General features: G+C 41.2%; 1 protein-coding gene across 1 annotated transcript in view; it reads left to right on the forward strand.

Annotated features, from left to right (window-relative positions):
• The window catches only part of GNPTAB (N-acetylglucosamine-1-phosphate transferase subunits alpha and beta), a 39,833-nt gene that overhangs the window by 10,680 nt on the left and 2,104 nt on the right, over positions 1-27,049 (forward strand). Inside the window, 16 exon segments of the mRNA XM_033058412.1 lie at positions 402-466; positions 660-794; positions 7,797-7,958; positions 9,606-9,785; positions 11,299-11,469; positions 13,144-13,267; positions 15,457-15,660; positions 16,583-17,691; positions 18,682-18,881; positions 19,144-19,363; positions 20,406-20,440; positions 20,442-20,517; positions 21,220-21,305; positions 22,166-22,264; positions 25,052-25,219; positions 26,749-26,839. Of these exon segments, the coding sequence (XP_032914303.1) occupies positions 402-466; positions 660-794; positions 7,797-7,958; positions 9,606-9,785; positions 11,299-11,469; positions 13,144-13,267; positions 15,457-15,660; positions 16,583-17,691; positions 18,682-18,881; positions 19,144-19,363; positions 20,406-20,440; positions 20,442-20,517; positions 21,220-21,305; positions 22,166-22,264; positions 25,052-25,219; positions 26,749-26,839 (3,125 nt within the window).

The following is a 27,049-nucleotide window of genomic DNA, read 5'->3' on the forward strand; positions in this document are numbered from 1 at the left end:
TGCTCTGATAATCTCAAGAGGCTGGGGTTTAGATTGAGGAAGATTAGTTTTAGGAATCCTCTTCTATTGCTGTGAAGTCTAGTTTTAAAAATGTGCAGTAAGTTCTACCTTTGTTCAAAGGATTGGCAACTGTAAAACAGAATTATTCATGTGTTTAACATCTTAGGTGTTAGAGCAGGTATGAGTTCCATATTTTAATATGTGGTGCTTGACCTCTAGTCCAACCACTATTCTTTATTTTACCACCAAGAATTATTTACTATTTATAAAGACAATTTCTCACACTATAAACATTGAAATATCTTTAATTTGCAGCAGTATTTCTTGGTTACTACAATACAGAAGTGACTTTATATTGGGATATAACTGGAGTTCTTGATTTGCAATTTTATGTATTCTAGTTGAAGCTGCCCATTCTGGAATGTTAAAAGACAACAACAAACAGATAGTATGGAGAGGTTACTTGGTATGTACTTTGACCATCTGTTGATATGCTTTTGTGTGTGTTAAACATTCTTTATGTTTTAGAAAGTTTTTGTGCTGTTCTTTTTCCATAACTCACTTGTAGTAAAAAGTAAAAGCTCTCAGAGCAGCCCTTATTGTTATGTGAATTATTCTACCTCTAAAATGGTCTTTACACCCTCTTTTCTTGTTTTCAGACTACAGACAAAGAAGTTCCAGGCCTAGTATTAATGCAAGACTTGGCCTTTCTTAGTGGATTTCCAGCTACATTCAAAGAAACAAACCAACTACGAACAAAACTGCCAGAGAGCCTGGCCTCTAAAGTAAAACTGGTAAGGCTCAGGAGGAAAGAGTGCCTTAGTTGTACTGGTCTTTTGGATTGGCTCAGGCATGGAATCTCACCCACCTAGGAGACTTAGGATATTTCTGAGAGTACAGTAATTTCACGAATACAAGCCGCACCAATTTGACCAAAATTTTGGTGGAAACCCGGAAGTGCGGCTAATATTCCGGGGCGGCTAATCTATTAACAAAATTCTAAAAGCTGCCAACACGGAAGTGAGAGCCCGCGGCAGCCCCAAGCCAAGCTGGAGCCCGGCCGGCCCCGGCAGAGGTGGGAAAGCCTGGCAGAGGCGGGGCCAGCAGTGTCGGGGGCGGGCGGCAGAGCCTGAGCCAGCAGGGCGGGGGAGCCCGGGAGAACTGGGGCTAGCAGTGCAGGGGAGCATGGCAGAAGCAGGAAGGCCGGCGGGTGGGGCTGCCTGGCAGCGGGGGAAGCCCAGCATAATCGGGGCCAGCAGCGTGGGGGAACCCGGCGGTGCGGGGGCCTGCAGTGCCGGCCAGGGCGAGGAAACGCGGCGGCGGTGCAGACGGGAGGGGGCGGCCGGCGAGCGTGGTGGCGGCGGCGGCAGCCCTGCCGGCGGGGCGAGCGAAAGCGGCGCTCGCGAAAGCGCCGCCCGGCGAGCGAAAGCGCCCGCCGCTCGCGAAAGCGCCGCCGCTCGCCGCGAAAGCGCCGCCGCTCGCCGCGAACCGTGAGCCGCGAAAGCGCCGCCGCGAGCCGCGAACCGCGAGCCGCGAAAGCGCCGCCGCGAGCCGCGAAAGCGCCGCCGCGAACCGCGAGCCGCGAAAGCGCCGCCGCGAGCCGCGAAAGCGCCGCCGCGAGCCGCGAACCGCGAGCCGCGAAAGCGCCGCCGCGAGCCGCGAAAGCGCCGCCGCGAGCCGCGAGCCGCGAAAGCGCCGCCGCGAGCCGCGAACCGCGAGCCGCGAAAGCGCCGCCGCGAGCCGCGAATCGCGAGCCGCGAAAGCGCCGCGGGGCGGGCGCGGCGCGGGGCGGGCGCGGCGCTCGCGAGGCGCGGCGCGGGGCGAGCGAAAGCGGCAGCGGGGCGGACGGCGAGCCCGGCGGCGGCAGCCCTGCCAGCCGGGCGAGCGAACGCGGCAGCGGGGCGGTGCTGACGGGAGAGGGGGGCCAGCGAGCCCGGCGGCGGCGGCAGCACCACCCGGCCAGCCCCGCCGAGCCGTGGCGCTGAGCTGGGCCACCCGGCCCCGTCGGCAACCATGAGCGGGCCGAGCCTGCCTGGCCCCGCCCCGAGCCAGTAAAGCCCGCTATGCCGCGATCCTGTTACTAATTGGCCAATTTGTGAAAGCTGCGCACGGATTCTCGCGACGAACAAAAATGCGGCTAATATTCGGGGTGCGGCTTATCTATTGACAAAGACAGCAACATTGTCGAGGCACCGGGGGTGCGGCTTATAATCCGTGCGGCTTGTATTCGTGAAACTACTGTAATCTAGGGGTTTGTGTGAAAGAAAGTAGTGAAGAGTAGCAAATAGTGATTCTAGGAGTTATCTGCAAAAGACCAGTTGTCCATTCTGTGACTGCAAGTTCTTTGCTAGCCTACAGCTGATTAAAAGCCAGCCTTATGAGTTTCTCTCATTTGCTGGAGGCTGTTTTCTTGCTGTAGAATCCTAGATCACTGGCTTGTTTAATGTGACAGAATTTTGTCTATGTGGCTTCTTAGCTTTTTTTTCCCCCCTCTTAACTCTTTTAATAGTAACAGCACTGAACGCTGTGTTTCTCTCTGACGTTTGTGAGACTGCCATTTAGTGCCTTCTGTTCTCCCCTGCTATTTGGACACCTGTTAGAGTTACTGTCAGGTTTAATGGATAGGTGGAAGTTTAAGAAGTTTGTTAAAAGCCCTGGCTGTTGTACTGGAGAGAGGTGTGATTTGTGGTATGAAAAGGACTGAGGCCAAGGAGTTTGTGGAGGAGAAGGAGGTAGCAGGGATAATGGGGCAGTAATCCATAGGTAATTTGTTTTCGTTAGTCAGATGTACACCTGTAATATGGGCTGATTCACTTTGTGACTTGCTCTTGGTGCTCAAATGAACATGAGGTCCTTTTCCTGTCATTTTTTGTTGTTCTTGTTTTTTTCTTTTGGTTGACTGGGCAAACAACTTGTGTACTCTGTTGCAGAAATTATCTTGTGTAATTCCTTTAATAGACTGGTCACACTCCAACATAATGCAATCCTAAATTCTTCTTTCTTGTCTCAGCTTGTGTTAACTGACTTGAAGCTTTGCTAATGACAGAAACCTTGCAAAGTAAACACCTTTGTACCTCTCTTCCTATATGCCCTCAAACAGATTATTAGAGAGGGTTTTTAAGCTCTTATTTGAGCCTAAATAGGTATTTTCTTTTGCCTTTGCATGTCCGGTGTTACAGCAGTTAAATAACTGTGGATATTCATATGGTTCATTGATGTCCAGGTGAACATAAAGGTTGCATCCCTAGGGTGTCATAGATACATTTCCCCTCTCCTTGTGAGTCATTATGGAAGTGATATCTCATGCCTGTTATCTTTCTATATGATTTTTCCTTATCCTGTTTTGATTGTGTTTTTAAATTTGTCATTGGTCGTGTGCCATGTGTTTGTGCTGATTCCCTTTTCCTTGATGTGTTATCTGTGTGTAAACATTGCCACTGTGATTGTGCCTAAGAACTCCTCTTCTGCAATTTGGTTAGGCAGATACGTATCTGTATAAACACAATTTTTCTCAGGTATCCACAATATTGTGCAACTTTCTTTCTAGTCTTCTTTGCTGTCAGTGTTTCTTTTCCTGGTGGTGGATACTTAAGAGCAATTAAATTAAGATTATGATACCCTGTATAGTCATAGCACTGAATTCTTTTCCAACCAGTCCTCTATTCTTGATAGCAGCAATTCATATATGTTGTGAAGAAACTTAGGTATGTGAATGTAAAAAATGTTTTATTTTCATGCATAAAGGTTTTTACATCAAGTGTGAATGTGGTTATTTCTGTAGAAGCCTTTGGTATGTTCTGAGCTCAGAATCAGTTCTTCTTTAACTGGACATGGTAGGTAGCAGTAATGGTAAACACAGCCAAGTGTGCTTTTCTTCTTACTAAAGGGAGGTGCTAGGTTAATGCTGCAGTTAAGTAGAAAAAAGGTTGATTATTTACAGTCTCCACTGACATTTGTGGCAATTCCTCTCCTGTTATCATTTCTGGAATCTCTGAAGTGATGTGAGATGCTTGGTGGAGAAGAAAGTTGCACCTGACCTTGAACTAGACTTATGTCTCCTAGACACTACCTGATGCTTAATGGGTTGCTGGGTGTTTTAAGTGGCTGTTTCTTACTTCAACCCCACAAGTAAGGAAATAATAATAAAAGCTTTGAACAATGCTGCTGTTAGAAGGGAAGAAGGGTGAGAAAGGGAGGAGTGTAGTTATTGGTGCATTTGTGTTTTCTATTGATAATGCTGTTCTGGTTTGATTGCTTTAGTTTGGTTGAAATCACTTCTAAGTTCCAAAAAAGACCAAAAATTGTTCATCTAGACTGGATAGTTCTTCTAACAATCAAATATCTGAGCAAAGCAACTGAGCTCAGCTAGAGGTGATTAAAATGTGAAGATTCATAATACAATGGATCTATTTTCAAGGTGAATTATATCTGTTAGAGCCTACTTATTTTTTGTACTTATGGCCTGCACTGTAATGTAATGATATGGAAGTTTATTTCAAGATGAAAGTTGAGCAGCAGTGTGTCTGCTGGTCACATTTGTTCTTGTAGGTCATGTGTTATGACAGATGAAGTTGAAAGTGGTATTTGACAGCTTTTTATTGTCCACGTATTCTTAACTGAGTGTTAGAAAGCCACTAGATGGAGGTGTTACTCTGGTCGTGCAGCTGATGGCTGCTGAGATGTTTCTTTAAGAATTCCAAAGACCTTACCTTGGACCTGTATGTGAAGAACAACTGAGTATTTAATTTTCACTTCCCCAGTGTCCCCCATCTTAACTGCATTTCTAAATGTGATTATATTCAGCCTAAAAAGATGCTTGTAACTTAAAAACTGCATTGGTTTAAGAATTTGGTTTGATTTGGGGGTTTTTGAGGCTTTCATGCTAACAGTTTTTCACTGAAATTGTACACAGTAGTGAAAATTTTTGAAAAATTTGATTTTTCCTTCAAAATTTAATATCCTAATTGCCTTAAGGAAAACTAAGAGCTTTTAAATCTCCCTCTTTGCAAAATATAATCTCCTTTAATCCACATGTACACACACATACATAAATAATATAGACAAGTTGTGTTAGAAATTTAGAGATTTCTTAATGACCTTGTCTTACTAATGGAAGTAAATCCACACGGGAAACTTCAGACACAGTGATGTCGGGTGATTTACATCCTCGCTGGAGGATGGGGGCTCTGGGATTCCTATTGCTGCTCATCAATGTTTCTGGAGCAAACAGGTGGCTCCAGGAGATGGTGTTATGATCACACAGATGTAGCAAGTAAGCTTTGTAGAAAAAAAACCTAAGCCATTACATTTGTTTTGATTAAGAAATGACCCTCCTACTATGTCATCTTATAAAGGGCACTTGAGACGTTTGTAAAGACAACAGTATTTTATATTTGTAAAGCTTTTTGTAACTCTTCAGCATATGCTTTCTTTCCTTGGCTCTGTGGGCAGATGAGTTTTCCTAATACCCACACTGGAGTGGGAAAAGGGGAGCTTCTTATTTCCTTAATAATCAGCTTTGGTCATTAAGAAGATAAGGCATAATTTAAGGACTGGTTAGGGATCAAAGTCCCACCTCAGAAAAAAGTGCTCTTGAGGCCTCTTACCTTGAGAAAGTGGAAATGAAGGTATTTACTTCTGCATGGGGTGTCTGGAGCTCATCTGGCTCCTAGTCTAGTAAGCTAGAAGTGAAACATGCTGACTGCATGCTGGAGAATCTGCATTTCAAGTTCCCTGGTGGACATAATGCAGTTTTCTTGTCTTGCTTTCAAGCGTGTGTCCCAGTGGTGGTCTGGCTGTGTGCCTGCAAGGTGTGTTCTCCACTTGCGTTAGCAGAGGCTTACCTGGTCACACTGATTCTCTGCATCTACATTCTTGTTCTTCTGTTCTGTTTTGACAATACCTTTGGATCTGCTGAGGTTTTTTGACAAAATGCTTGGAGCAGAGCTTGAAATGTGTTAGAATCTAGTTAGTTATTTCACCAGATAACTTCACTGAAGTCTAACTTTATTGATAGTCTGCTTAGGAAAAGACTGATTTCTTCAAAAGGTACTACTGGAAAAAAACCCACTATGATGTAATAAAAATTATGTATTCAGTGCAGGGGTTAGCTAAACTCTGCTGCTGAGAAATAGAATATGTTTTTCCACTGCTTCCTGTATGTGCTTGGAATATTACGAATTAAAAAAATATACAGCATATATACTGTGTTAGGGGGGTTAAGTGTTTGCGATAAATCTAATTAGGAGCTTGCAATACAGGTGCTTATTTTGCCAAGTTTGGGAGCAAGTTAAAGAGAAGCCAACTGTTCTTACATGCTTTCAAAGCTCTAAGATGGTAACATTTTTGGTTTGTTGTATGTATGATTTACGAGATAGAATCTAAAGGACTGTATGACACGGTTGTATTGCTAAATAAAGCATATACCCAGTGCTGGCAGCTTTGCAATCTGCAGCATTTCAATGCCGATATTTTTGGAGGTTTGCTGCCTGCAGTCTGTAACTGTACCTCAGCCATTTAGCCACTGAAGCCATCCTTTCCACCCATAAGTTCAGATGATTCCCTGGAAGGTCTGAGATTTATCAGATTTTTCTGATGACAAGCCTCATATGTCAGATTGAAAGATCTCAAATAGCATATGAGTCAAAGCATCAACAGCTTTAAAATGTCACAAGTGGAACAGCTGGTCTTGCTAAGGGAAGGGCTGCTAGCTTTGGGACAAGTGTTGTTTTAAAATGAACAGAAAGGGTCAGATTTAATAAAAAAACCCCAAACAGTTATTGCGAAGGGAACTGTGATGGTTTTACTTTTTTTTTGAACATGATTATTTAAATTTGATAGCTTATGAATTGCATTTACACTGAAAATTTGGTAGACATAGTTGTCTTGTGTTGCCTGAAGGAACAAAAATTAAGCATAGCATCAAATAAATATTAATGATTAACTGTGTTTATTCTTAATTAGACTCTTGAATGCATGCACTTGGAAAATCAAAATACAGTCCTGCTTTTAGCTTGATTGGGTCTGCTCACCCTACTTCATATGGTAAATACAGCAATTTTTGGGCTATGCAATATTCCTCGGGAGCTGCTTTGATGCCCTGTGATTTGTAAACTATACTTGCTGTTAGGGTGTGTAGTGCAAGCCCCTGATCCTGTGCATTATGAAATCTGATATACAGACTTACTGATGGCAAGAGATAAAAACAGCAAACAGATCAAACAGTCCACAACCAAGAAATGACCTTAGCAGTATATTGGCAACCAGCACTAAGGACTTGGAGACCCACATGGATTAGCTCTGGAGCCCTTTGTATCTCAGATTTCAGAGCTGTAGGTTGAACTAACTGTAAACCATTCTGAATCTTTCACGCTTCTGACAGTGATGATACATCAGTGCCCTAATTTTCTGGGAAGATCATGATAAGATAGTCAAAAAAGGACATTTCTTTCAGTTGTATAATAAAGTGTTAATAAAACATGAATTTTCTCATTGGAGTGACAGAGAATGGATGGGGATTTACTCCTGAAATATCTGAAATGTGAAAAGGTTTCAAGGATCTGTTGCTGGATCCTCAAATAAAGAGACATTTACTTCACAAATTGAAAATGAAACATAAGGTTTTATGTCTTTAAATGTTTTTTAGTTCCCATTTTACTACTTCTTTTTGTGTTCATATAAAATTTTATCTCTTTAAAAACAGTGCTTACCAGTCATTCTTATAAATAACTCTAGTAAAAATAATACAACGAAAAGATGGAAGAGTGCTGCTGGAGTTGTCTTCTCTGTTTGTATAGTTGCAGCTTTATTCAGAAGCCAGTGTGGCTCTCTTGCAACTGAATAACCCCAAGGGTTTCCAAGAACTGAGCAAGCAAGCAAAGAAGAACATGACTATAGATGGGAAAGAATTAACACTTAATCCTGCTTATTTACTTTGGGACCTCAGCTCTGTCAGTCAGGTGAGTAAATTCTCTTACAACATTTCAAAACTGCAAATAGAGGCTGCAAGGAGCATGGGATTTTTTCCAGAAGTTTGGAACTATTAAGAATCAAATATTTATTAACTTGTAAGAAAACATCACAAGAACACTGTCCAGTTCTCAAATCAATGAGAAAAAAGGATCAAACTGTATGATATTTAATTTAATTTTTTATGTACTCTGCTAAATGAAAAATGTTGCTCTCTGCACATATTTTGATAAAGCTGTGTGCAGTCAAGTCCTAAAAGGCTTAACTGATCCTGGCTGGGCAGATAAGCAGGCTTCTTGTGTGGAGAGATGGAGGGATTTTTTTAACAAATGGGATTATCTCATTTGCAGTAAATTTCTTAAACATTTTTTGCTTTACAGCATCGTTTATGCTGAGCAAGAACTAAATGCTCCTCTTTCAAAAATGTTGAAGTCCTGAAATACCGATATCTGTAAGGAAAGGTTTACTTTAAATGCTTTTGATACAATGAAGGATGTTTGGTTTAAGAACAGGAAATTAAATAACAAGGTGTTTGTTTCAAGATAAGATATTCTGTAATCTTGATTTCTCCTCCTGGTGGAATTTAATTTAACAGTAAATGTCAAGTGGCATGGTTAATGTACCCACTCCTGAAAAATTTGCAGTCTCTCTTTGTATCCTGTGACCTGGACTTTTGGGGAAGTCATCCTAGTTAATACTAATCCTGAGCTCAAACTTTATATTTCCCCATGTTGAAATTACTCTTTATTTTGTGAATGGGCACCTCGCCAATGGCTGCTGGTGTTGCTAAAATGTTTTCAGTTGTTACTCTTTTTATGAATCTGAAAGCTGCATTACTGTACATACTAGAAAATTTACATACAGTGTGTAGAATCTGTAATGAAAATGGTAATTATTAAACATTCAAGTATTTTCTTGAGTTTTATGTTTCATTTGGGCTTTAGAAAAGTTCCTTTTAGGCAGTCTTACATGTTGGTTTTAGGAGAGGTCATTCAGTTCTCATAAAAGGGAAAAGAAATGTGTTTCAGTGTCCTATAACTTAATTTTGTTACTTAACTGAGTTTCCAACTGAAATATTTTCTATTTAATCAAAATATACAGAAACATTTAGCTATTTGATGGTGAATATTGGGCCAAGTTTCATTCATTTTCTCCTGCTTAAATTCTTTAAAATAATAGAGCAGGAGTTAATAAAAGAGCAGCTACATCATGGCACTTCCAGTATATCTATATTAGGTGGCATTTATACGCAGCTTATGATGCAATGTACTTGAAAGGCCCCAGCCTTTTGAAACTGGGTTTCTGAAAGGTAATGTTAATGGTTTGAAATCCAGGAGGCGGGTGTTTTTTCTGCTTCACTCTTCAAGAACTTCTTTCAGCATGATCAGTAGACATCTTAATGATACCAGGTGGTCAGCCAAGGATGTCAGAAGGTTGTGTTGTTCACCTTGATAATTGGGAAGAATATGATTCTTTGTAAGAATAGTGATTATTATCAATATATTTTTTAATTTTGAATGTCTAAGTCCTGAAGTGCTTATGCACCCATATGCCAAAGCACACTGACCTTACCCAGCTGGATCAGAACTTTAGTGCTCTGTTTAAGATCTAAGAAAGGATTTTTTTTCTTTTTGTAGTCAAAGCAGGATGAAGATGTTTCTGCCAGCCGCTTCGAGGACAATGAAGAGCTGCGGTACTCGTTGCGATCAATAGAGAGACATGCCCCTTGGGTACGGCATATTTTCATCGTCACCAATGGGCAGATTCCTTCCTGGCTTAACCTGGATAATCCTCGGATAACCATAGTGACACATCAGGTAACATTCAACAAAGCTACCACTGTGAAAAGGCCAACAAGATACCCTGTTTGATTTAAAATGCAGTTATGCTCTTTCAGCAAAAGGCTGCGTTTGTTTGGAAGGGCCAACCTCTTCCCTCTCTCACCCAGGGTTTTATCATGTCCTTCTATTTGGACAGATAGCTCAAGATACATATGAAGATATATATGAACTATGCACTTAGTACACTTTTTCAAAGAGTAAAGCTTCAGCTAACATATACCCCCGTCTAATTTCCTTATAGCATCTATTTATAAAAACCTGGGGAGAAGAAAATGTAATTTGAATCTATAAACAGTCTCTCAGAACCAGTAATAACCTAATAAGCTTATGTTGAGACAGAATAGATTACAATTACTGGAACTAAAAAGATGACTACAAAAAAAGTGGCTATGCATTCTAAAAATGTTATTTAAAAAGAGGAATCATTCAAGCTTCCTGAATAATTGAAACCAAATTCTCTAGTAGCTTATTACAAATTGAGATGTAATTTTGGTGTCTGGACATGCCATAGGAATTCTGCACAACCAAAGTGCTAAAGAGATATTTACTCAACAACGTCTGCTGTCTGCTGGTGAAGTTACAGTAATTTCACGACTATAAGGCGCAGCAGATTATAAGGCACACCTCCGGGAGTCGGCAAATTTCATAACTTTGTACATTATATAAGGCGCACCGGACTATAACGCGCACTTTTTTTGGAACGAACATCCATGCCGCGTACAACAAAGTAACGAATTGGTAATGGAATCCTGCGATCGTGGAGTTTACTGGCAGGTGCTCAATTTGGAAACATTTTTAACAGATTGGTGTAACCTTTAAACGCAGCCCCAAGCACCCTCCCCATGCCGCAGGGCACTCCCGCCTGCCCCCAGCTGGCAAGGCGGGGCTCAGGGCGGCCGCGGTTCGCAACTGTCGCGGTTCAGGGCGGCTCAGGGCTGCCAGCGGCTTGGGGCTGCCCACGGCTCGGGGCTACCCGCTCCCTCCCTCCCTGTGTGGCTCCTGCTGGGCAGGGGCTGCCCACGGCCACCCGGTCCCGCGCACCCCACGCGCCTCCTGCTAGCTGGGGGCTGCCCGGTCCCGCCCCCTCTCGTGGCTTGGTGCTCCCATGGTGCCACCCCCCTTGCGGCTCGGCTCACGGCTCGCACTTCCGGGTTGGCAAATTTTGCAACTTTGTACATTATATAAGACGCACTGGACTATAAGACGCACTTCAGGGTTCGGACCCAAATTTTAGTCAAAAGGGTGCGCCTTATAGTTGTGAAATTACTGTACTTAAAAAAGATGGAACAATCCTGAATTTTTGAATGCTGCAGCAGACCCAGTTTGCTAGAAATTTTGTGCAGCCTGAAATGAATGAGAATTATGAATTTGTACTCTGAGCCTGGTCCAGTACTCACTGAAAGAGGAGTGTGTGAAAGTTTGTGACTCTGTGAGCATTCAGGTGCTTGACTGAAACAGGTTTTTGTTGTTGGGGATTTTCTTGATTTAGGAAATATTTCAGAATGTGAGTCACTTGCCTACCTTCAGTTCACCAGCTATTGAAAGTCATATTCATCGTATCAGTGGCCTTTCTCAGAAGTTTATTTATCTCAATGATGATGTTATGTTTGGGAAAGATGTTTGGCCTGATGATTTCTACAGTCACTCTAAAGGTCAAAAGGTAAGCCATTATGAAAAGATATTTTTAGCAGAAGTAGAATTTTTCTACTCTAATGATAAAACTCAAAGGAATGCTACTGTGAAAGGGAGAGCACTCATTCCCCCTTTTATCTCTAAAGGTTCATTGTTCTTAGCTAGAGAACTGTTGGCTAAGGTTCAGGGTGTAGAAGGCTCTTCTCTGTATTAGTATGTGTGCTGTGTTGATGTTTGTAGGATTACTCTTTTTCATATTCACTCCTACATTTGGTGGTTATAATGGTTCCTCTGTCAGAATTCACTTTAGTTTGTCTGTTATTCCTAATTCTACTTTCTGTTGGAGCATTGGTAAGACTGATGTGGCGTTTGGCAGTTGCCAGTTCTCCTTCCTTGTAATTATTTTTGTTTTGTGGGAAATACTCAAAGCAAACAAGAATTGACTTTTCTGTGGAAACACTGAAGTCAGATGACATTTGAACTGGTCTAATATTGAAGTCTACCATTAATTGCCTCTTTTAAAATTGCCTCTTTTTTCCCCCCCAAAATTAGATATAATACATATACTCTATATATATATAATTGTTTGCTAAAATAATAGATATTGATCCACGTTTATGAGTACAAAGTAATTTGGTCTTTCAACAAACCCATTATCAACAACTGGGGTTTAAGCAAGGAAAGCAGGCTGAGGAAACATTAGCAATATTTATGCATAAACACTCTGGCTGCCAGCAGGGTTTTCATCCATTAGCTAGATCTACAAGAGTGACATGGAGGAAAAATATTGAGATTTATATATTATTTCTTTTAAAGCAGTGAGTACACCAAGACACCAGAGATCAATTAATTAAACATTTTATGCAGGCAGATGTGCACACTTGCACACAAGTACAGAAGGGTTGAGCAAAATTAGTTTAAGCTACATTAAAATAACTGTTTCAGTACTTGGGTATGTTAGAAGGCTTTTAGTTGTTTTAAATCTCTAAGGATAGAGGCATATAACTGCAAATCCATATTGTTACAGTATTTGTATTGTTCTTTAGTTATTCATCCCAGTTACAATGATGAAGTCGGCTTAGGTGCAATGTTGTTTGTGAGAACCTGATCAGCAGGTGTTACTGCAGGAAATGTGCTGCTAAAATCTTGAAACAGTAGAGTCTAATGGAAAATGTGTGGGGTTTTTAATGCCTCCTCAGTTGAAAGAACACACACACATGCACACTTTTTTTTTTCATCCTGCCAATTCTTAGGATTATTGAAGTCATAGAGGGTGAGATGCTTCAGGGATTATGTTCAACATGTGCTGCTTATTTCATGACTCGGTAGTAATGAAGAAATATTTTGAATCAGGAGAACAAGTGAACTGCAGAGCTATTTCATAGTTTAAGTTCACCCTTCCTATCTGACAAAAGAGTTTTCATTGGAATATGGTTTGCAGAAGTAGATGTGGGAAGTCCTACTTTCCATTTTTGGCTGTTGCTGCTTTGCTGTATGGCCTTGGGAATTCTTCAGTTCTTCCTTCCCTTTGAAAGGGATAACATTTACTTCACAATGGGGTTTAAATTCTATTTGTAAAGTTCTGTGAAATCTTAAGGCACTGTACATGGGGAGACATTATTGTAGGTCTCCATGTTCAAAGAAACAAGCTCAGTTGACTTCTATTTGCCAGTCCTTGTCTCAGACTGTAATGTTTTTCCAGGTGTACTTGACTTGGCCTGTGCCAAACTGTGCTGAGGGATGTCCTGGCTCATGGATTAAAGATGGTTATTGTGATAAAGCCTGTAATAACTCAGCATGTGATTGGGATGGAGGTGATTGCATCGGTAAGACAGTAATGTTAAATTTAGGAAAAGTGAACTGTTTGTTTTTCCCCACAAGAATACAGTAGTTTCACGAATACAAGCCGCACGGATTATAAGCCGCACCCCCGGTGCCTCGACAATGTTGCTGTCTTTGTCAATAGATAAGCCGCACCCCGAATATTAGCCGCACTTTCGTTCGTGCGCAGCTTTCACAAATTGGCCAATTAGTAACAGGATCGCGGCATAGCGGGCTTTACTGGCTCGGGGCGGGGCCAGGCAGGCTCGGCCCGCTCATGGTTGCCGACGGGGCCGGGTGGCCCAGCTCAGCGCCACGGCTCGGCGGGGCTGGCCGGGTGGTACTGCCGCCGCCGCCGGGCTCGCTGGCCCCCCTCTCCCGTCAGCACCGCCCCGCTGCCGCGTTCCCCAGCCCCGCCGGCGGGCTCGCCGGCCGCGGCGCGCCGCGTTCCCCAGCCCCGCCGCCGGGCTCGCCGGCCGCGGCGCGCCGCCTTCCCCAGCCCCGCCGCCGGGCTCGCCGGCCGCGGCGCGTTCCCTAGCCCCGCCGGCGGGCTCGCCGGCCACGGCGCGCCGCCTTCCCCAGCCCCGCCGGCGGGCTCGCCGGCTTGCGGCGCGTTCCCTAGCCCCGCCGGCGGGCTCGCCGGCCGCGGCGCGCCGCCTTCCCTAGCCCCGCCGGCGGGCTCCGCCGGCCGCGGCGCGTTCCCCAGCCCCGCCGGCGGGCTCGCCGGCCGTGGCGCGCCGCCTTCCCCAGCCCCCGCCGGCGGGCTCGCCGGCCGCGGCGCGCCGCCTTCCCCAGCCCCGCCGCCGGGCTCGCCGGCCGCGGCGCGCCGCCTTCCCCCAGCCCCCGCCGGCGGGCCTCGCCGGCCGCGGCGCGCCGCCTTCCCTAGTCCCGCCGGCGGGCTCGCCGGCCGCGGCGCGTTCCCTAGCCCCGCCGGCGGGCCTCGCCGGCCGCGGCGCGCCGCGTTCCCTAGCCCCGCCGCCGGCTCGCCGGCCGCGGCGCGCCGCGTTCCCTAGCCCCGCCGCCCGGGCTCGCCGGCCGCGGCCCGCCGCGTTCCCTAGCCCCGCCCGCCGGGCTCGCCGGCCGCCCCCCTCCCGTCTGCACCGCCGCCGCGTTTCCTCGCCCTGGCCGGCACTGCAGGCCCCCGCACCGCCAGGCTCCCCCACGCTGCTGGCCCCGATTCTGCTGGGCTTCCCCCGCTGCCAGGCAGCCCCACCCGCCGGCCTTCCTGCTTCTGCCATGCTCCCCTGCACTGCTAGCCCCAGTTCTCCCGGGCTCCCCGCCATGCTGGCTCAGGCTCTGCCGCCCTCCCTGCCCCGCCCTACTGGCTCAGGCTCAGCCGCCCGCCCCCCACACTGCAGGCCCCGCCTCTGCCAGGCTTTCCCACCTCTGCCGGGGCCGACCGGGCTCCAGCTTGGCTTGGGGCTGCCGCGGGCTCTCACTTCCGTGTTGGCAGCTTTTAGAATTTTGTTAATAGATTAGCCGCCCCGGAATATTAGCCGCACTTCCGGGTTTCCACCAAAATTTTGGTCAAATTGGTGCGGCTTGTATTCGTGAAATTACTGTACTTCTGTAATTTGTCTTCTTCATGTAACTACAGAATTTGCCTCCTTTAGTAATAAAAAAAGTTGACTTACAGATTAAAACCTTATTTCTTTTCTATGGCTCTCTTTTCTATGGAAAATGACAGAAAATAATAGGGCATAGGATAATCTTCCTTTAGGTATCAAATTTGACTAGCTGAAAGCAGAGGCTTTGAAATTTAAATTATTATATATTAATAATAATATACAGTATTATATATTGGACTCATAATCCAAATAATAATAGATTGTGAAGCTGCACTATTAGATCCTAGATAAAATTTTCAGGACTGCAGTGTAATAAAACAAAATGCTTCTGGATTGAGGAAGTGATACCCTTCTTGGGAGGCTGTAAAGTCAAGGCTGCAAGTACAAGGAGTAGTAAATCATGAATTTAAGACAAAATATGTTGGCACTTCAGATAAACTTTTCACTTAATTCCTAAACTTCTATAGTATGCACAAACTCACACAGTTAGGATTTGCTGCTTTTTAATGTCACTAATGATTGTTTAGTCTTCAGTTTAGCTTTAACAGGGTGACCTAAATGTGCCTTTCCTCAATTATTTGAAATTCTTACTTCTGGTGTGTTTGCTATTTATTTTTTTCTTCTAGGTAACAGTGGGGGTAATCGCTATGCTGCTGGTGGAGGTGCAGTTGGAGGTATTGGGAACGGCCCACCATGGCAGTTTGGAGCAGGAATAAGTGGTGTTTCATACTGTAACCAAGGCTGTGCTAATTCCTGGCTAGCAGACAAATTCTGTGACCAGGCCTGCAACGTCCTCGCGTGTGGATTTGATGCTGGTGACTGTGGCCAAGGTATGTAAAAAGCATCACCGATGAACTTTCTATGGGGATTCTCTTGAACTGCCTGACCTTTTTGGGTTCATCATTACTCTCAGATTGTCCTGAGGTGTCCTGTGTAAGCATCTTTACCTGACTAAGGAGTGTTGAATTGATGATGCCTGTAGCAGTTAAAAGTTTGAAGAACCTCTCTGATGCTGACAGTGTGAGTTCAAGTCTGGCTCTGGGCTCTTGCCAAAGGCTACTTTCAGTCACAAGTGAACTTGTCTGAAGTTCATTTGGATATGAAAGATTAGCAAGGAGAGAACAAAGTGATTGAAAGTGCTGTCTGGCACATGCAGAAGAATTTGTCCTGTTTGGAAGAGCAGAGGCTCCCCCGCATTTCATCTGGGACAAATGTTTTTCTGGTGATTCTGTTGCTAGCAGTGAGGTTTTCTTTATCTGGGAGATGACAGATAATCTGTGCTCTGTTGTGGGAGGGAGAACTTCCTTTCAGCCTATCTGATTCTGAAAATTTCAAATCAAGATGCAGCACTGTAGCAGTGAACTCCAGCTGTTGCAACATTACTCCCTAAAATGTGGCAAAAATGTAATATGGGCAAGCTGCTTATGACTGATACATAGTTTTAAGTGGCATGATAAAAGACACTTTAGACTCTTCAGGTAGAGACAGAAAGAGTGATAAATTGTACTGGCTTTTAGAATTAGCACGGGAGTGTCTGATAGCTTTATATATCTGAGTATGTTCTAGTCATCCATTATTGAAGATAAGTGATCAAGAAGCTGGAAATTATAAGTGTTCTTTCACCGAGCTGTCTCCCTGTTAATACAGTGACTGTAGCTGGGCATATTGCTATTAAAAAAAGGAGTGAAAGATCAACGTCATGAGGAAAATTGACAGAAATTTGTTTCTTGTTTATTTTATTTTTTTTCCCAGATCACTTTGAAGAGATGTACAAGGTGATGCTTCAGCTTAATCAGACCTACTATGTTATTCCCAAAGGTGAATGCCTGCCCTACTTCAGCTTCAGTGAAATAGCCAAGAAAGGAATTGAGGGTTCATACAGTGATAATCCAATTATCCGACATGCTTCAGTTGCTAACAAATGGAAAACTATCCACCTAATCATGCATAGTGGCATGAACTCAACTTTGATCTATTTCAACTTTACATTCCTAAATAAAAATGATGAAGAGTTTAAAATGCAAATAGCTGTTGAAGTTGATACTAGAGAGGAACCAAAACAGAATATAAGTTCAATGCAAAAATCTAACTCTGATTTTAAAAGTGTAACTTCAGTACCAGAAGCTGAAATGATATTTGAGGATATTCCAGAAGAAAAACGCTTTCCAAGAGTCAGGAGACGTCGAAATGGCACAAAAGAGAGTGTACCTGAAGAGTTGATAATCCCGTCAGTAAATGTGTCTCTTCTTCCTGAAGATGTCCAGCTAGCACTCCAGAAACTGGATGTAAAACTACTAAATGGTGATATAACTCAGAAAGGATATAATCTATCCAAGGCTGCTCTCCTGAGACCTTTCCAGTTTTTAACCACAGCAAAGAGTATTGTAGGCCTGGAAAAAAAGGGTGTGCATAATCATTACGAAGATCAGAAGAACCAGAGCAACCGGGAGAAGCCTTATAAAGATCTAACTGATGGCAAAATAAAAACAGTAAAAGCAAAGGAAGAAGTTCCCTCAAGGCTTATGGGAACAAAGGGGACTGTTGTGACGATGAGCACAAATAAACATATTTATAAAGTACAGCCTAAAGCCATGCTTCCCTCCCAGAGCATGGGGAAAAGAAATGAAACTCGAGAAAAAGTATTAAATGCACTCATATTAAGGGAAACACAGAAATCTAAACCTACTGAGAATTTTGATACTGGAGAAGGCGCACAGAGGATGGAAGGAGTAAAAAGTCATGAACAGGTGGATGCAAATATAAAGGAGGGGCTAGTGGGGAGAAAATTGCAGTCTTTTGCTGGAAGTTACCAAGGCTTTTTGCCATGGGAGAAAAAGAAGTATTTCCAAGACCTTCTTGATGTGAGTATCTTCATGTCATTCCTTACTGGAATAGTTGCATCTTTCTGCATTTATTGGAATACTGTTAATATGATTTATTTTGAAATGTGCTTTGCCTTTGAGGCAAATGCTGGGAATTTTTTTTTTTTTTTGAAAGATACTTTACAACTAAAATGTGACTTGCTTATGATCTACCTAGGTGGTAAAAGCCAAATAACGATTTCTGTGTTCCTTTCTACTACCTTTTCTTGGTACAATTCATTTTGTGTTTGTTGTATGTTGTCACAGGCTATTGCTCAGACACATAGCACTAAAACAGCTTAAATTTTGTTTTGATTGCATTTATGTAGGTATGGATTTAGTTTAAATGCATGTTTTGAAAATGCAGAAAATTGATATAACGATAAATACTTAAGTTCTAGAAGTTAAATTGAAAGCCTGCAAAGGAACTGCTTATCTAGATTGTATCAAGAAAATGCATAGGAATTTCCTCTGCTTCCATCCAAAGCTGTTTTGGCAGTTTTGAAAAGCTCTAGAAGAGAAGAGACTGTGCTTCAGTTGGTAGCAGCTGCTTTGCTTATTTCAGATAGCAAAGGACTATGTTTTAAAAAGACTCTCTATTCATTGAGATTGAATTTTGCATGAATAATCTTTATATTCATAGAATTTCAGTTTATCAAATATGGATGAATAATATGCAAAAAAGGCAGTATTACAAATAAATCTGATGCCAAATAGGACCTTTAGTGTGTGTGGGTGTCACAGAATAAATATTAAGGAAGCCTTTGACAGAGTAGTTTTCCTCAAAACATGAAAGCTTTAAGGAAAAGTTTCTTTTATTTCTTTTTAAAGGAAGATCTAAGGAATATGAAAAAAAATCTTAAAATTCTCTTCCCATTTTCAGATATGGAAAGAGTTGGCAGCTGGCTGAAATGTCATTTTTCCTGTGTGTGTAGTATTTTTGACTTTTTCAGTAACGTAACCTAGATTTATGCCTGTCCTACTCTTTAGGAAGAAGAGTCATTACTCAAACAAATGTCATATTTTACTGAAGGTAAACATTTTGGAAGGCAGCTGAAAGATACATTTGCTGATTCCCTTCGATATGTAAATAAGCTGTTAAACAGCAAGTTTGGATTTACGTCTCGTAAGGTCCCTGCTCATATGCCTCACATGATTGACCGTACTGTTATGCAAGAGCTCCAGGATATGTGAGTGTGGCTTTGCTTGAAATAATGTAAAATGTGGGAAATTCTACCTTTCTGTTGCTTTGCTGTACCCATTTCCAGTGTGTAATGGCTACTCATTAAAATTATGTTTTGGAAAAGGAAATAAGAAATTTATTACCATCAGAGTTGGGATACAATGACATTTTTATAGCACTTTTGAAATTCTGGATACGAATTTATTTTTACATAAGGAATGTTTTCCTCTACAAATTAGAGTGCTAAATGAGTTTTCATTCCTATCTAGGTTTCCTGAGGAGTTTGACAAGACATCATTTCACAAAGTGCGCCACTCCGAAGATATGCAGTTTGCTTTTTCCTATTTCTACTATCTTATGAGTGCAGTTCAGCCGCTGAACATTTCTCAGATCTTTGATGAGGTTGATACAGACCAGTCAGGCATCTTGTCTGACCGAGAGATTCGCACATTGGCCACAAGAATCCATGAACTACCATTAAGTTTGCAGGTACTCTTTCCTTGCTGATTAACTTTTAGAGCAACTTCAGTTTTAAATTCCAAAATGAGTAAAATAAAATGAGTCAAATTTTTGTCCTTGCTTGTAGCATCAGTACCATTTGACACTTTTAAAATATTACTTAGAAAATATAGCATTGTGTTCTATTTATCATTGTTTGATTGTTTTTTCTGTGGAGTCTTCAATTAAACTGAGTTCTAGCAGCTTCAGAAAAATGGCTCACTGCAATCTGAGTTCAAGGAAACAGAGTGAGTTTGTCCAAAAAAAAGTTCACTTACAAGAATTGGATCCGGCTGTGCTAACTGTAGTTTCTGTAGATAGTAAAAGATGGTTCTTGCCCTGAGGAGCTTGTGGCCTAAAGAAAGAACTGAGAAAAAGGACAGCAAGGAAGTCATACTAGTAAATAGTATGATCATATACAAAGACTCATGCTTCTGTTCTTCTAGGAGCCTCATAAACAGAGACATGGTTTTTGTAGGACTTCCATTCTTAAATATACATGTAGAGAACAAAGTGTACTGGTTTTGCTTTACAGAGAGGAAATGACACTAACCAATGAAACAATTTGTTTATGACACAGGGCACAAAATCGTTGGCATAGTCAGAACACAGCCCTGCTTTAGTGTGTTCTGGCCTGTACCTTAATCAGAAAATCTTCCTGTCCTTGCTGTTAACTCTTCTGTTTGTTTACTTGATTTGGAGTTTAATATGCCAGTGTTGATTTGGGAACTCTGTATTGTCCTGACATTATCAGTAAAGGTGTGCTTTTAATTTTAAATGAAGTCATACCTTATCTGGTCTCAATTAAACTCTATACTGACCATTTGCTTTATTTTATAAGGAGTCCCTCTGACTTAGCAGTTACTGAAATGGGGTCTGCTGAATATTAAGTCTTGTTTTATGGACAGAAGCATGGAAGTTTCTTATGTCAATAATGTTAAATACATTTGTGCACCCTGGGGTTTTAGAACTATGTCAGTGAGAAAATCACTAGGATTTTAAATACTTTTTTCTCCCCCTTTCTTTCTGTTAGGATTTGACGGGTCTAGAACAAATGCTAATAAATTGCTAAGGCTCTCCCTCCCAACATCACTCAGATCCATGTTATTCCTCCAACTCAGGAAGCATACTATGATCCCAATCTGGTAAGAAACATTGATATTAAAAGATGCTTATTTTGTTCCTGAGTATGTATTTACCTTCAAAACTGGTTTGATTTCTGAAGGAAAGTATTTACAGAAATTGCTGCTTGTATGTACATGAAGTAAGTGTTACGAAACGAAAATTTTATAGGCTGCTTCCTAATTTACTAACCCTTAATTATCTTTAAAAGCAGAGAAAAGCTGAGATTTAGGATGTTATAACTGGGATTTAAAAAGTCATCCTTGTTAAGAAAATTTACTGTTGTGAGCCAAAAAGACGTAAGCCCAATACCTCTTAGACTAGAACTTCCTGATAATCTGAATTATAACTCATTTATTCAAAAAAACCACCATAAAATCTAAAAATATCTGTTATACAGATTGCCTGGCCAGTTTTACTGATGAATTTATCAGAGTAATATCAGACAACTGTCAAGTGAGTTAGAACTTTACTGAAAATGAAGTTGCAATGCCAAAAAGTAATCTGTATTTTTCAGATATTATTTATAAACTATGAAATTGTGATGTTATGCACCAGTATTGGTTTCTTTCCCTCCGCAGTTGATAACAAAACTTTTTATTTTTATTCCAGGAGAGTAAAGTATGCAGGCTTCTCTAGCTGTAATGCAAGTTTTCCTATAAAATACACCCTTTATAACACTGTAATTTTCAGTAACCTATAATCAGAACAATGTTTTCTTTCAGCCTCCAGTAACCAAAAACCTAGTGACTAATTGCAAACCTGTGACTGACAGGATCCGTAAGGCTTACAAGGACAAAAACAAGTACCGGTATGTTGTGACATTCCTGTGAAAAGAGATGCTTAGTGTTGTAAAGCCACAGGAGGAGGGACAAATACACACATAACCCAAATGTGTGCTAACAAGTCTTAGTTCAACTAAACAGAACTAAAGAACATACTGTTGTTAACTTATGTATGTTTCATTCATTGTGCAAGTGATGTGGGGTTTTGCATAGTTTGCTTAGTAGACTAAATATTTCCATGTTACTGGTCATCTTGGGCCATTTCCTAATTTGCGTTATACAACAGTAAGCCAGAGTATGTTTGGATGGCTAGAGAGTGAGTGCAGTTCAAGTGACATATCAAGAGGGAAACAGCCTTCCTGTACCTAGAAGTTGTAAATCTACTTCATCCTTCCATCTACTGAAGCTTAATAAAAGGAAAGAACACAACAAGCATTTTATTCTGAACTACCTTGTACTTTCCCTGTGAGATGGAGTGGCAGTGGCATGAGCTTTGTAAGTGGAGAAGGTTCTCAGGTGAGACTTGAAGAAGCCTTCAGGGTGCTTTCTTATATTGGGATAAGTAAGTGAAAATATAAGTGTGATATCTACCACTAGTAAGACTGTTAAACTGGGGTCAAATGCATATATTTTATATGCTTTCTCTTAAAATTCAGTCTATGATTGATAGTGGTTACTAATAAATCTACAGAAAAGTGGTTCTGTGAGAGAGCATTAGCTGAAAAATTTAAATACATTGATAGAAAACAAATGGCAAATTTTAATGAAGGTTGGCCAGTCAGATTAGAAATGTTGCTCAATAATCTTAAATACAAGATTGATATTTATTGAACCAGACTTTAGGCTGCTACATTTATTAATGTATAAATATTATTTCAACAACAAGGTTTGAAATCATGGGAGAAGAGGAAATTGCCTTCAAAATGATTCGCACAAATGTTTCTCATGTAGTTGGTCAGCTGGATGACATACGAAAAAATCCCAGGTATCCTGTTTTGTGATTTGTGTGAAGCTGTGAGATGGTTTTAATTTTCTGATTTCTTTTTTTTGTATTTATGGATAATTTATCATGTGTTTCTAAAGTATGTGTTACAGGGCAAGACAAATTTGAACCAAAAATACTTATTTTTTCTGTTGACTGAAGCTGACTCCTCTCTCTGTTATGCCAGGGGCTATCTCAATAATTTGTTACATTTTTATTTATCTAAAATATTTGGAAACTTAGAAACTCCAGCTATTTTTTAAACTTTCATTTTTTTCTATTCTAGAGGGCATACAGTTTATATTGCAGGCATTTTTATTTTAAAGGAAGAACTTTTGACCTGCTTTATGCAGGTATATTATACTAGGAGTTCGATGTGGATTATTTTGTTACTAAATCAGTTTTGCATATTCATTGTGCTTTCAAGCTCTTTTACTACATGGAAAGAATCTTGCTTCTGTCTTCAGAAAACCAGAGTTTTCTGCCAGTTTAATGAGCTTGGCTGCAAGAAGAGGTCTTAAAATGTCAAAAGGCAGAGCAAGGAGGAAAGTAGAACCAGGTACCTTGGGCAAGGAAAGCAAAGCCTCCTCTTTTGGTCACAGAAAACTGTTGGGTAATCACAGCTGCCTGAAAAGCTATAGCATAATTTATATTTGTAGATAAAGAGATAAAGAGACATCTACTTCCTCTCAACCTGTACTCCTTTTGCTGGGTTATTTATTCAGAAAGGAAAATGCTAGTCTTGAGACATTTTACAGCTGAAGTTGGTTTGTATCTGTTGCTATTTCTTTCAAAGACTGCCTTCTGGCCACACAATTCCTGCATTCTAGTTGCCACAATGACCCATTTTAAAAGAAAAGTAGGCAGTGCTCTAGTTCATCCTGCTGCTTCCTTTTCCTTCTCTATTTCTTTGTCTGCTGGCTACATGTTGGGTTTTTTTTAAAGGTAGGAGTGATTTGTTAGGCTCAGGGAACTCTGAGTAACATAAATGTCTCGCCTTCAGTGTTTGCGAAGTGAGAAGGAGTTGATTACCTGGATTCTATTCCTGTAGTACAGTGCAATACTGTACTCATACTTTGTTAACAAAGGAGAGCTGGCACAGTTATGTAGGCATGCCATTTCCTTCTCTTTGCCATGTTTTCCTTGCATACAAACCAATAATTAAAACCAATCTCTAAAAACAGTTTTTAGTGCCTGTGTTGCAATGAACTAAAAGTGTCATTCGCTTACTGAACTCCTAGAAATGTTGGTTTGCACCCTTAAGGCAAGTGAGTTAATTGTCTAGGCATTAATTCTGGAATATCCAAAGGAATGTCACGTTTGGTTTCTTTTGAACGACTTTAAACAGTCTTTTTATTAGAAATGGTAATATCCTCATCAGTCCCATGCATTGGTGTGAGTAGCATCCTCTCAGTCTGTAGGCTGTATCTCTTTTGGATGAAACTAAACAGGAATATGCACTCTAGGAATACAGCTACTGCATTCCCAGAGCTAATGAGCTGCCAGTCCAAGGGATAAGGCCAGGGATAGTCCAGAGTAAACTCCCAAAATGCTTAGAGTGTAGCCATGATTGCCATAACCAGCTGCTTTGCATAGTATTACTTGATACAGGAGATACAGCCTGCTCGTTTTTGGAGAGGCATGTTTTTTCTTCTCAGATGTAGCAATTTGAATGCCTGGTTATCCCCTGCATATAATTGTCTAGAGCAAGGTTACCAGTTATGTGAGATGCTGTACATTGCCACTCAGTGCTAATTCCCTGTGTGGGCTGATATACAAGCTCCAGAGTTCTGCTTATTTCCAGATTCTTGCATAAGTCTGAACTTTGCTCTTTGAAAGAGCACACCATACTATAGAGAATACAGCTGACCAAAACTGGTTATTTACAAAGGTTAGCAGTGACAAGGCATATGTCACCAGATATAATTTCTGCCCTTGGGGAAAATGTTGGGGTTTTGTATCTCTCAATATAAATAAAGCACATAGCCTTGCCCAAATGTGGGAAGGGGAATTTTTGTTGTCATGCACCAGGTCAGAGTGGCAAGAGTAAAAAGCAGTCCAGCACTAAAGCTACTGCTTTAGTTTCAATTACTGAACTTTAACTTAGCAGTAACTTAGTTCCATGTTTCTGACCTGAGAAATAGCTCTCTGCAGGAGCCATTATTGGGGCATGCTTATTTGGTAATTCTGTCCATGAAATTCTATCCAAATTGTTGTTGTTTGTATTTTGGTTGGTTATACAAGTCTATCTTTGGTCTGTGATTCGACAAATTATATAATTCGACTAATTTATATAATTCTCAGTAAACCAAAGCCTAGGGACCAAACTTTGCCCTCTCTTATACAATCTAATATAGTTTTTATGTTGATTTTCTCTACAGAATTCAGCATGAACACCAAAATATTAATAATTTAGTTATTAACAAATAGTATGTTTCCTCCTGCAGTGGAGCTCACTTGGTTATTAAGAGACTTTACTCATGATAATTCATAAGCATAAAAATCCGTACCCGGATTGTAAGCTCTGTTCAATGGGCTTGGGATGGTGCACACTCTAGTGCCCATTAGATGGCAGCATTATATAACTAGAAATGTGGCCTGTCACATCTTCTGAGGTTTGACTTGCTGTCAATCTAGTGTTCTTAGAATTAAAATAAAATTAATTTTAAATAATGCAACAATAAAAATATATGGTTTCAATTTGTTTTAAGTATTATGTTTGTTATTGGTTTGGCAATACCTTTGCCATATTATCAAGGAAATATTTAACAATTTCATCTTGTTTTCTAGAAAATTTGTTTGCCTAAATGACAATATTGATCACAATCACAAGGACGCACAAACAGTGAAAGCAGTGCTTAGGGATTTTTATGAGTCAATGTTTCCCATCCCTTCCCAATTTGAACTGCCAAGAGAATATCGGAATCGTTTCCTTCACATGCATGAACTCCAAGAATGGTATGTTCCACATTCTTTTCAAGTTGCTGTAGTGCAGTAATATGTAATTCCCTAAGATATTGCTAGCAAGCTGGTTTTCCCCCAGTATTGTCATGGAAGGGTTAACAGTGAAAATAGCGTGGTAAGATTGGAATGGACTAAAATATGAGGTCTGCAGGATTTGGATTTTTCCAGTGCTTAAGCAGTCATCAGCATCTTATCAATTGTGCTAACTAACTGCAAACAAAAGTTCTTGGTTTGTTCTTTTGTGTTGTTTTTTTTTTTAATAAAACAGGAATTCTGGCTTTCTTTAAATGTAAAAAAAAAAAAAAAGCCCAAACCATTACTACATTTCTTACTAAGTTATTTTTTCAATCTCTTACATAGCAATAACCATCTGAATAAAAATCAGGAAGATATACGTGTCTCGTTTTTGCATAAAATGTGAAATTTTTGCATGTGTTTATCTCTTGCCATTTTCTAAATAACGACTGAAGAAATTGGAGTCATTTACTTGAAGATAAGCAAAACATTGACAGAGTGACAAAAATGACAAAAGACTAATATAAGTAAACGTGTTGCTGATCAGCAAATCATGAGAAATAGCTGTTAATAAGAAAACAGAAAATATTCGAGGAACTGTGGAAGGAATCAGAAGGATTGTAGGTGTGATTGTAGTGGTGGAGGCAGCAAGGGCAAACCCATTTCAGCAGTAAGCTTTAGAAATTTGTGGTGGAGGAGTAGACACAGTGTTGGCTCCCTTTTAGAGACCCTCCATCAAGACTTATTGTAGCTTCAGAAAGATGCTTTATTTTGTCTTGCTTGTAGCCAAAGGTGATTCTACCAGGGTGCATTAAGGCAGGCTAAAGTGCTGATGGAAATCAAAGTATTTTCATAATCACAGGACAGCCCAGGTTGGCAGGGACCTTGAAAGATCATCTGGTCCAAGGTTTCATGGGAAAGGGTGCCTAGACCAACTGTATCCTGCCAGCTCTCAAATTACAGGTATATAGTAGCCAGTATCTCCTGGCTACAGGTATAGAACTGTGGCACATCAGGGAATTGCAGTTTGGTCAAAAGGACATAGTGTGACTGCAAAACCGTAGTTGCCACAAGGAGATGTGGCACTTGGGGATGTAGTTTAGGTGTGAACTTGGCAGTGTTAGCTTAACAGTTGGACTTTGAGGTCTTTAAAACCTAAAAGATTCTATGATCTAGCACCCCAAGCAGTCATGTCTTGGAACTTCCAGTGGCACAGACTCTACCTGTCTCTGGGGAGACTGCTCCAGAAATGATTGTTTTAACTATAAAAAAGATTTCCTCATCAAGATGAGACCTCTCCAAGTCCAACTCATAGCTGTTGTCTCTTGTCCTCTCTATGTGGCTTTTTGTGAAGCCACCTGATGTCCTCTTTTTGTCACCCTTTAAGAACTGGAAAAAACTTTCTTTGCTATTTTGTGGAAACTCTTTAAACATTTGCGTTTATGATATATGAAGTTGTTTTTCTGTTTCATGAAGTTGTTTTTCTGTTTCCTTCTTTCTTTGTCCAGGAGGGCATATAGAGACAAACTCAAATTCTGGACCCACTGTGTTCTAGTAACACTTATTGTATTTACAGTCATCTCATTTTTTGCTGAACAGGTAAAGTTAATGTTTTCTTATCAAATCTTGATAACACTTGAGAGATTGTAGAATCTTCAGGATAACATTGGATGGATTTTTTAAATAGCTTTTGAAGAGTAGCTAAGATTTTCCCTTCATAAAAGAAGTAAAGATGTTACATGGCTCATGATTAGGTTGCTTTAATTTGCAAGTCACCATGTTGAGATTCCTAAAAAAGAATTCCTCATA

This window comes from Catharus ustulatus, chromosome 4 (genome assembly GCF_009819885.2).
Source record: "Catharus ustulatus isolate bCatUst1 chromosome 4, bCatUst1.pri.v2, whole genome shotgun sequence".
Classification (NCBI taxonomy): Eukaryota; Metazoa; Chordata; class Aves; order Passeriformes; family Turdidae; genus Catharus; species Catharus ustulatus.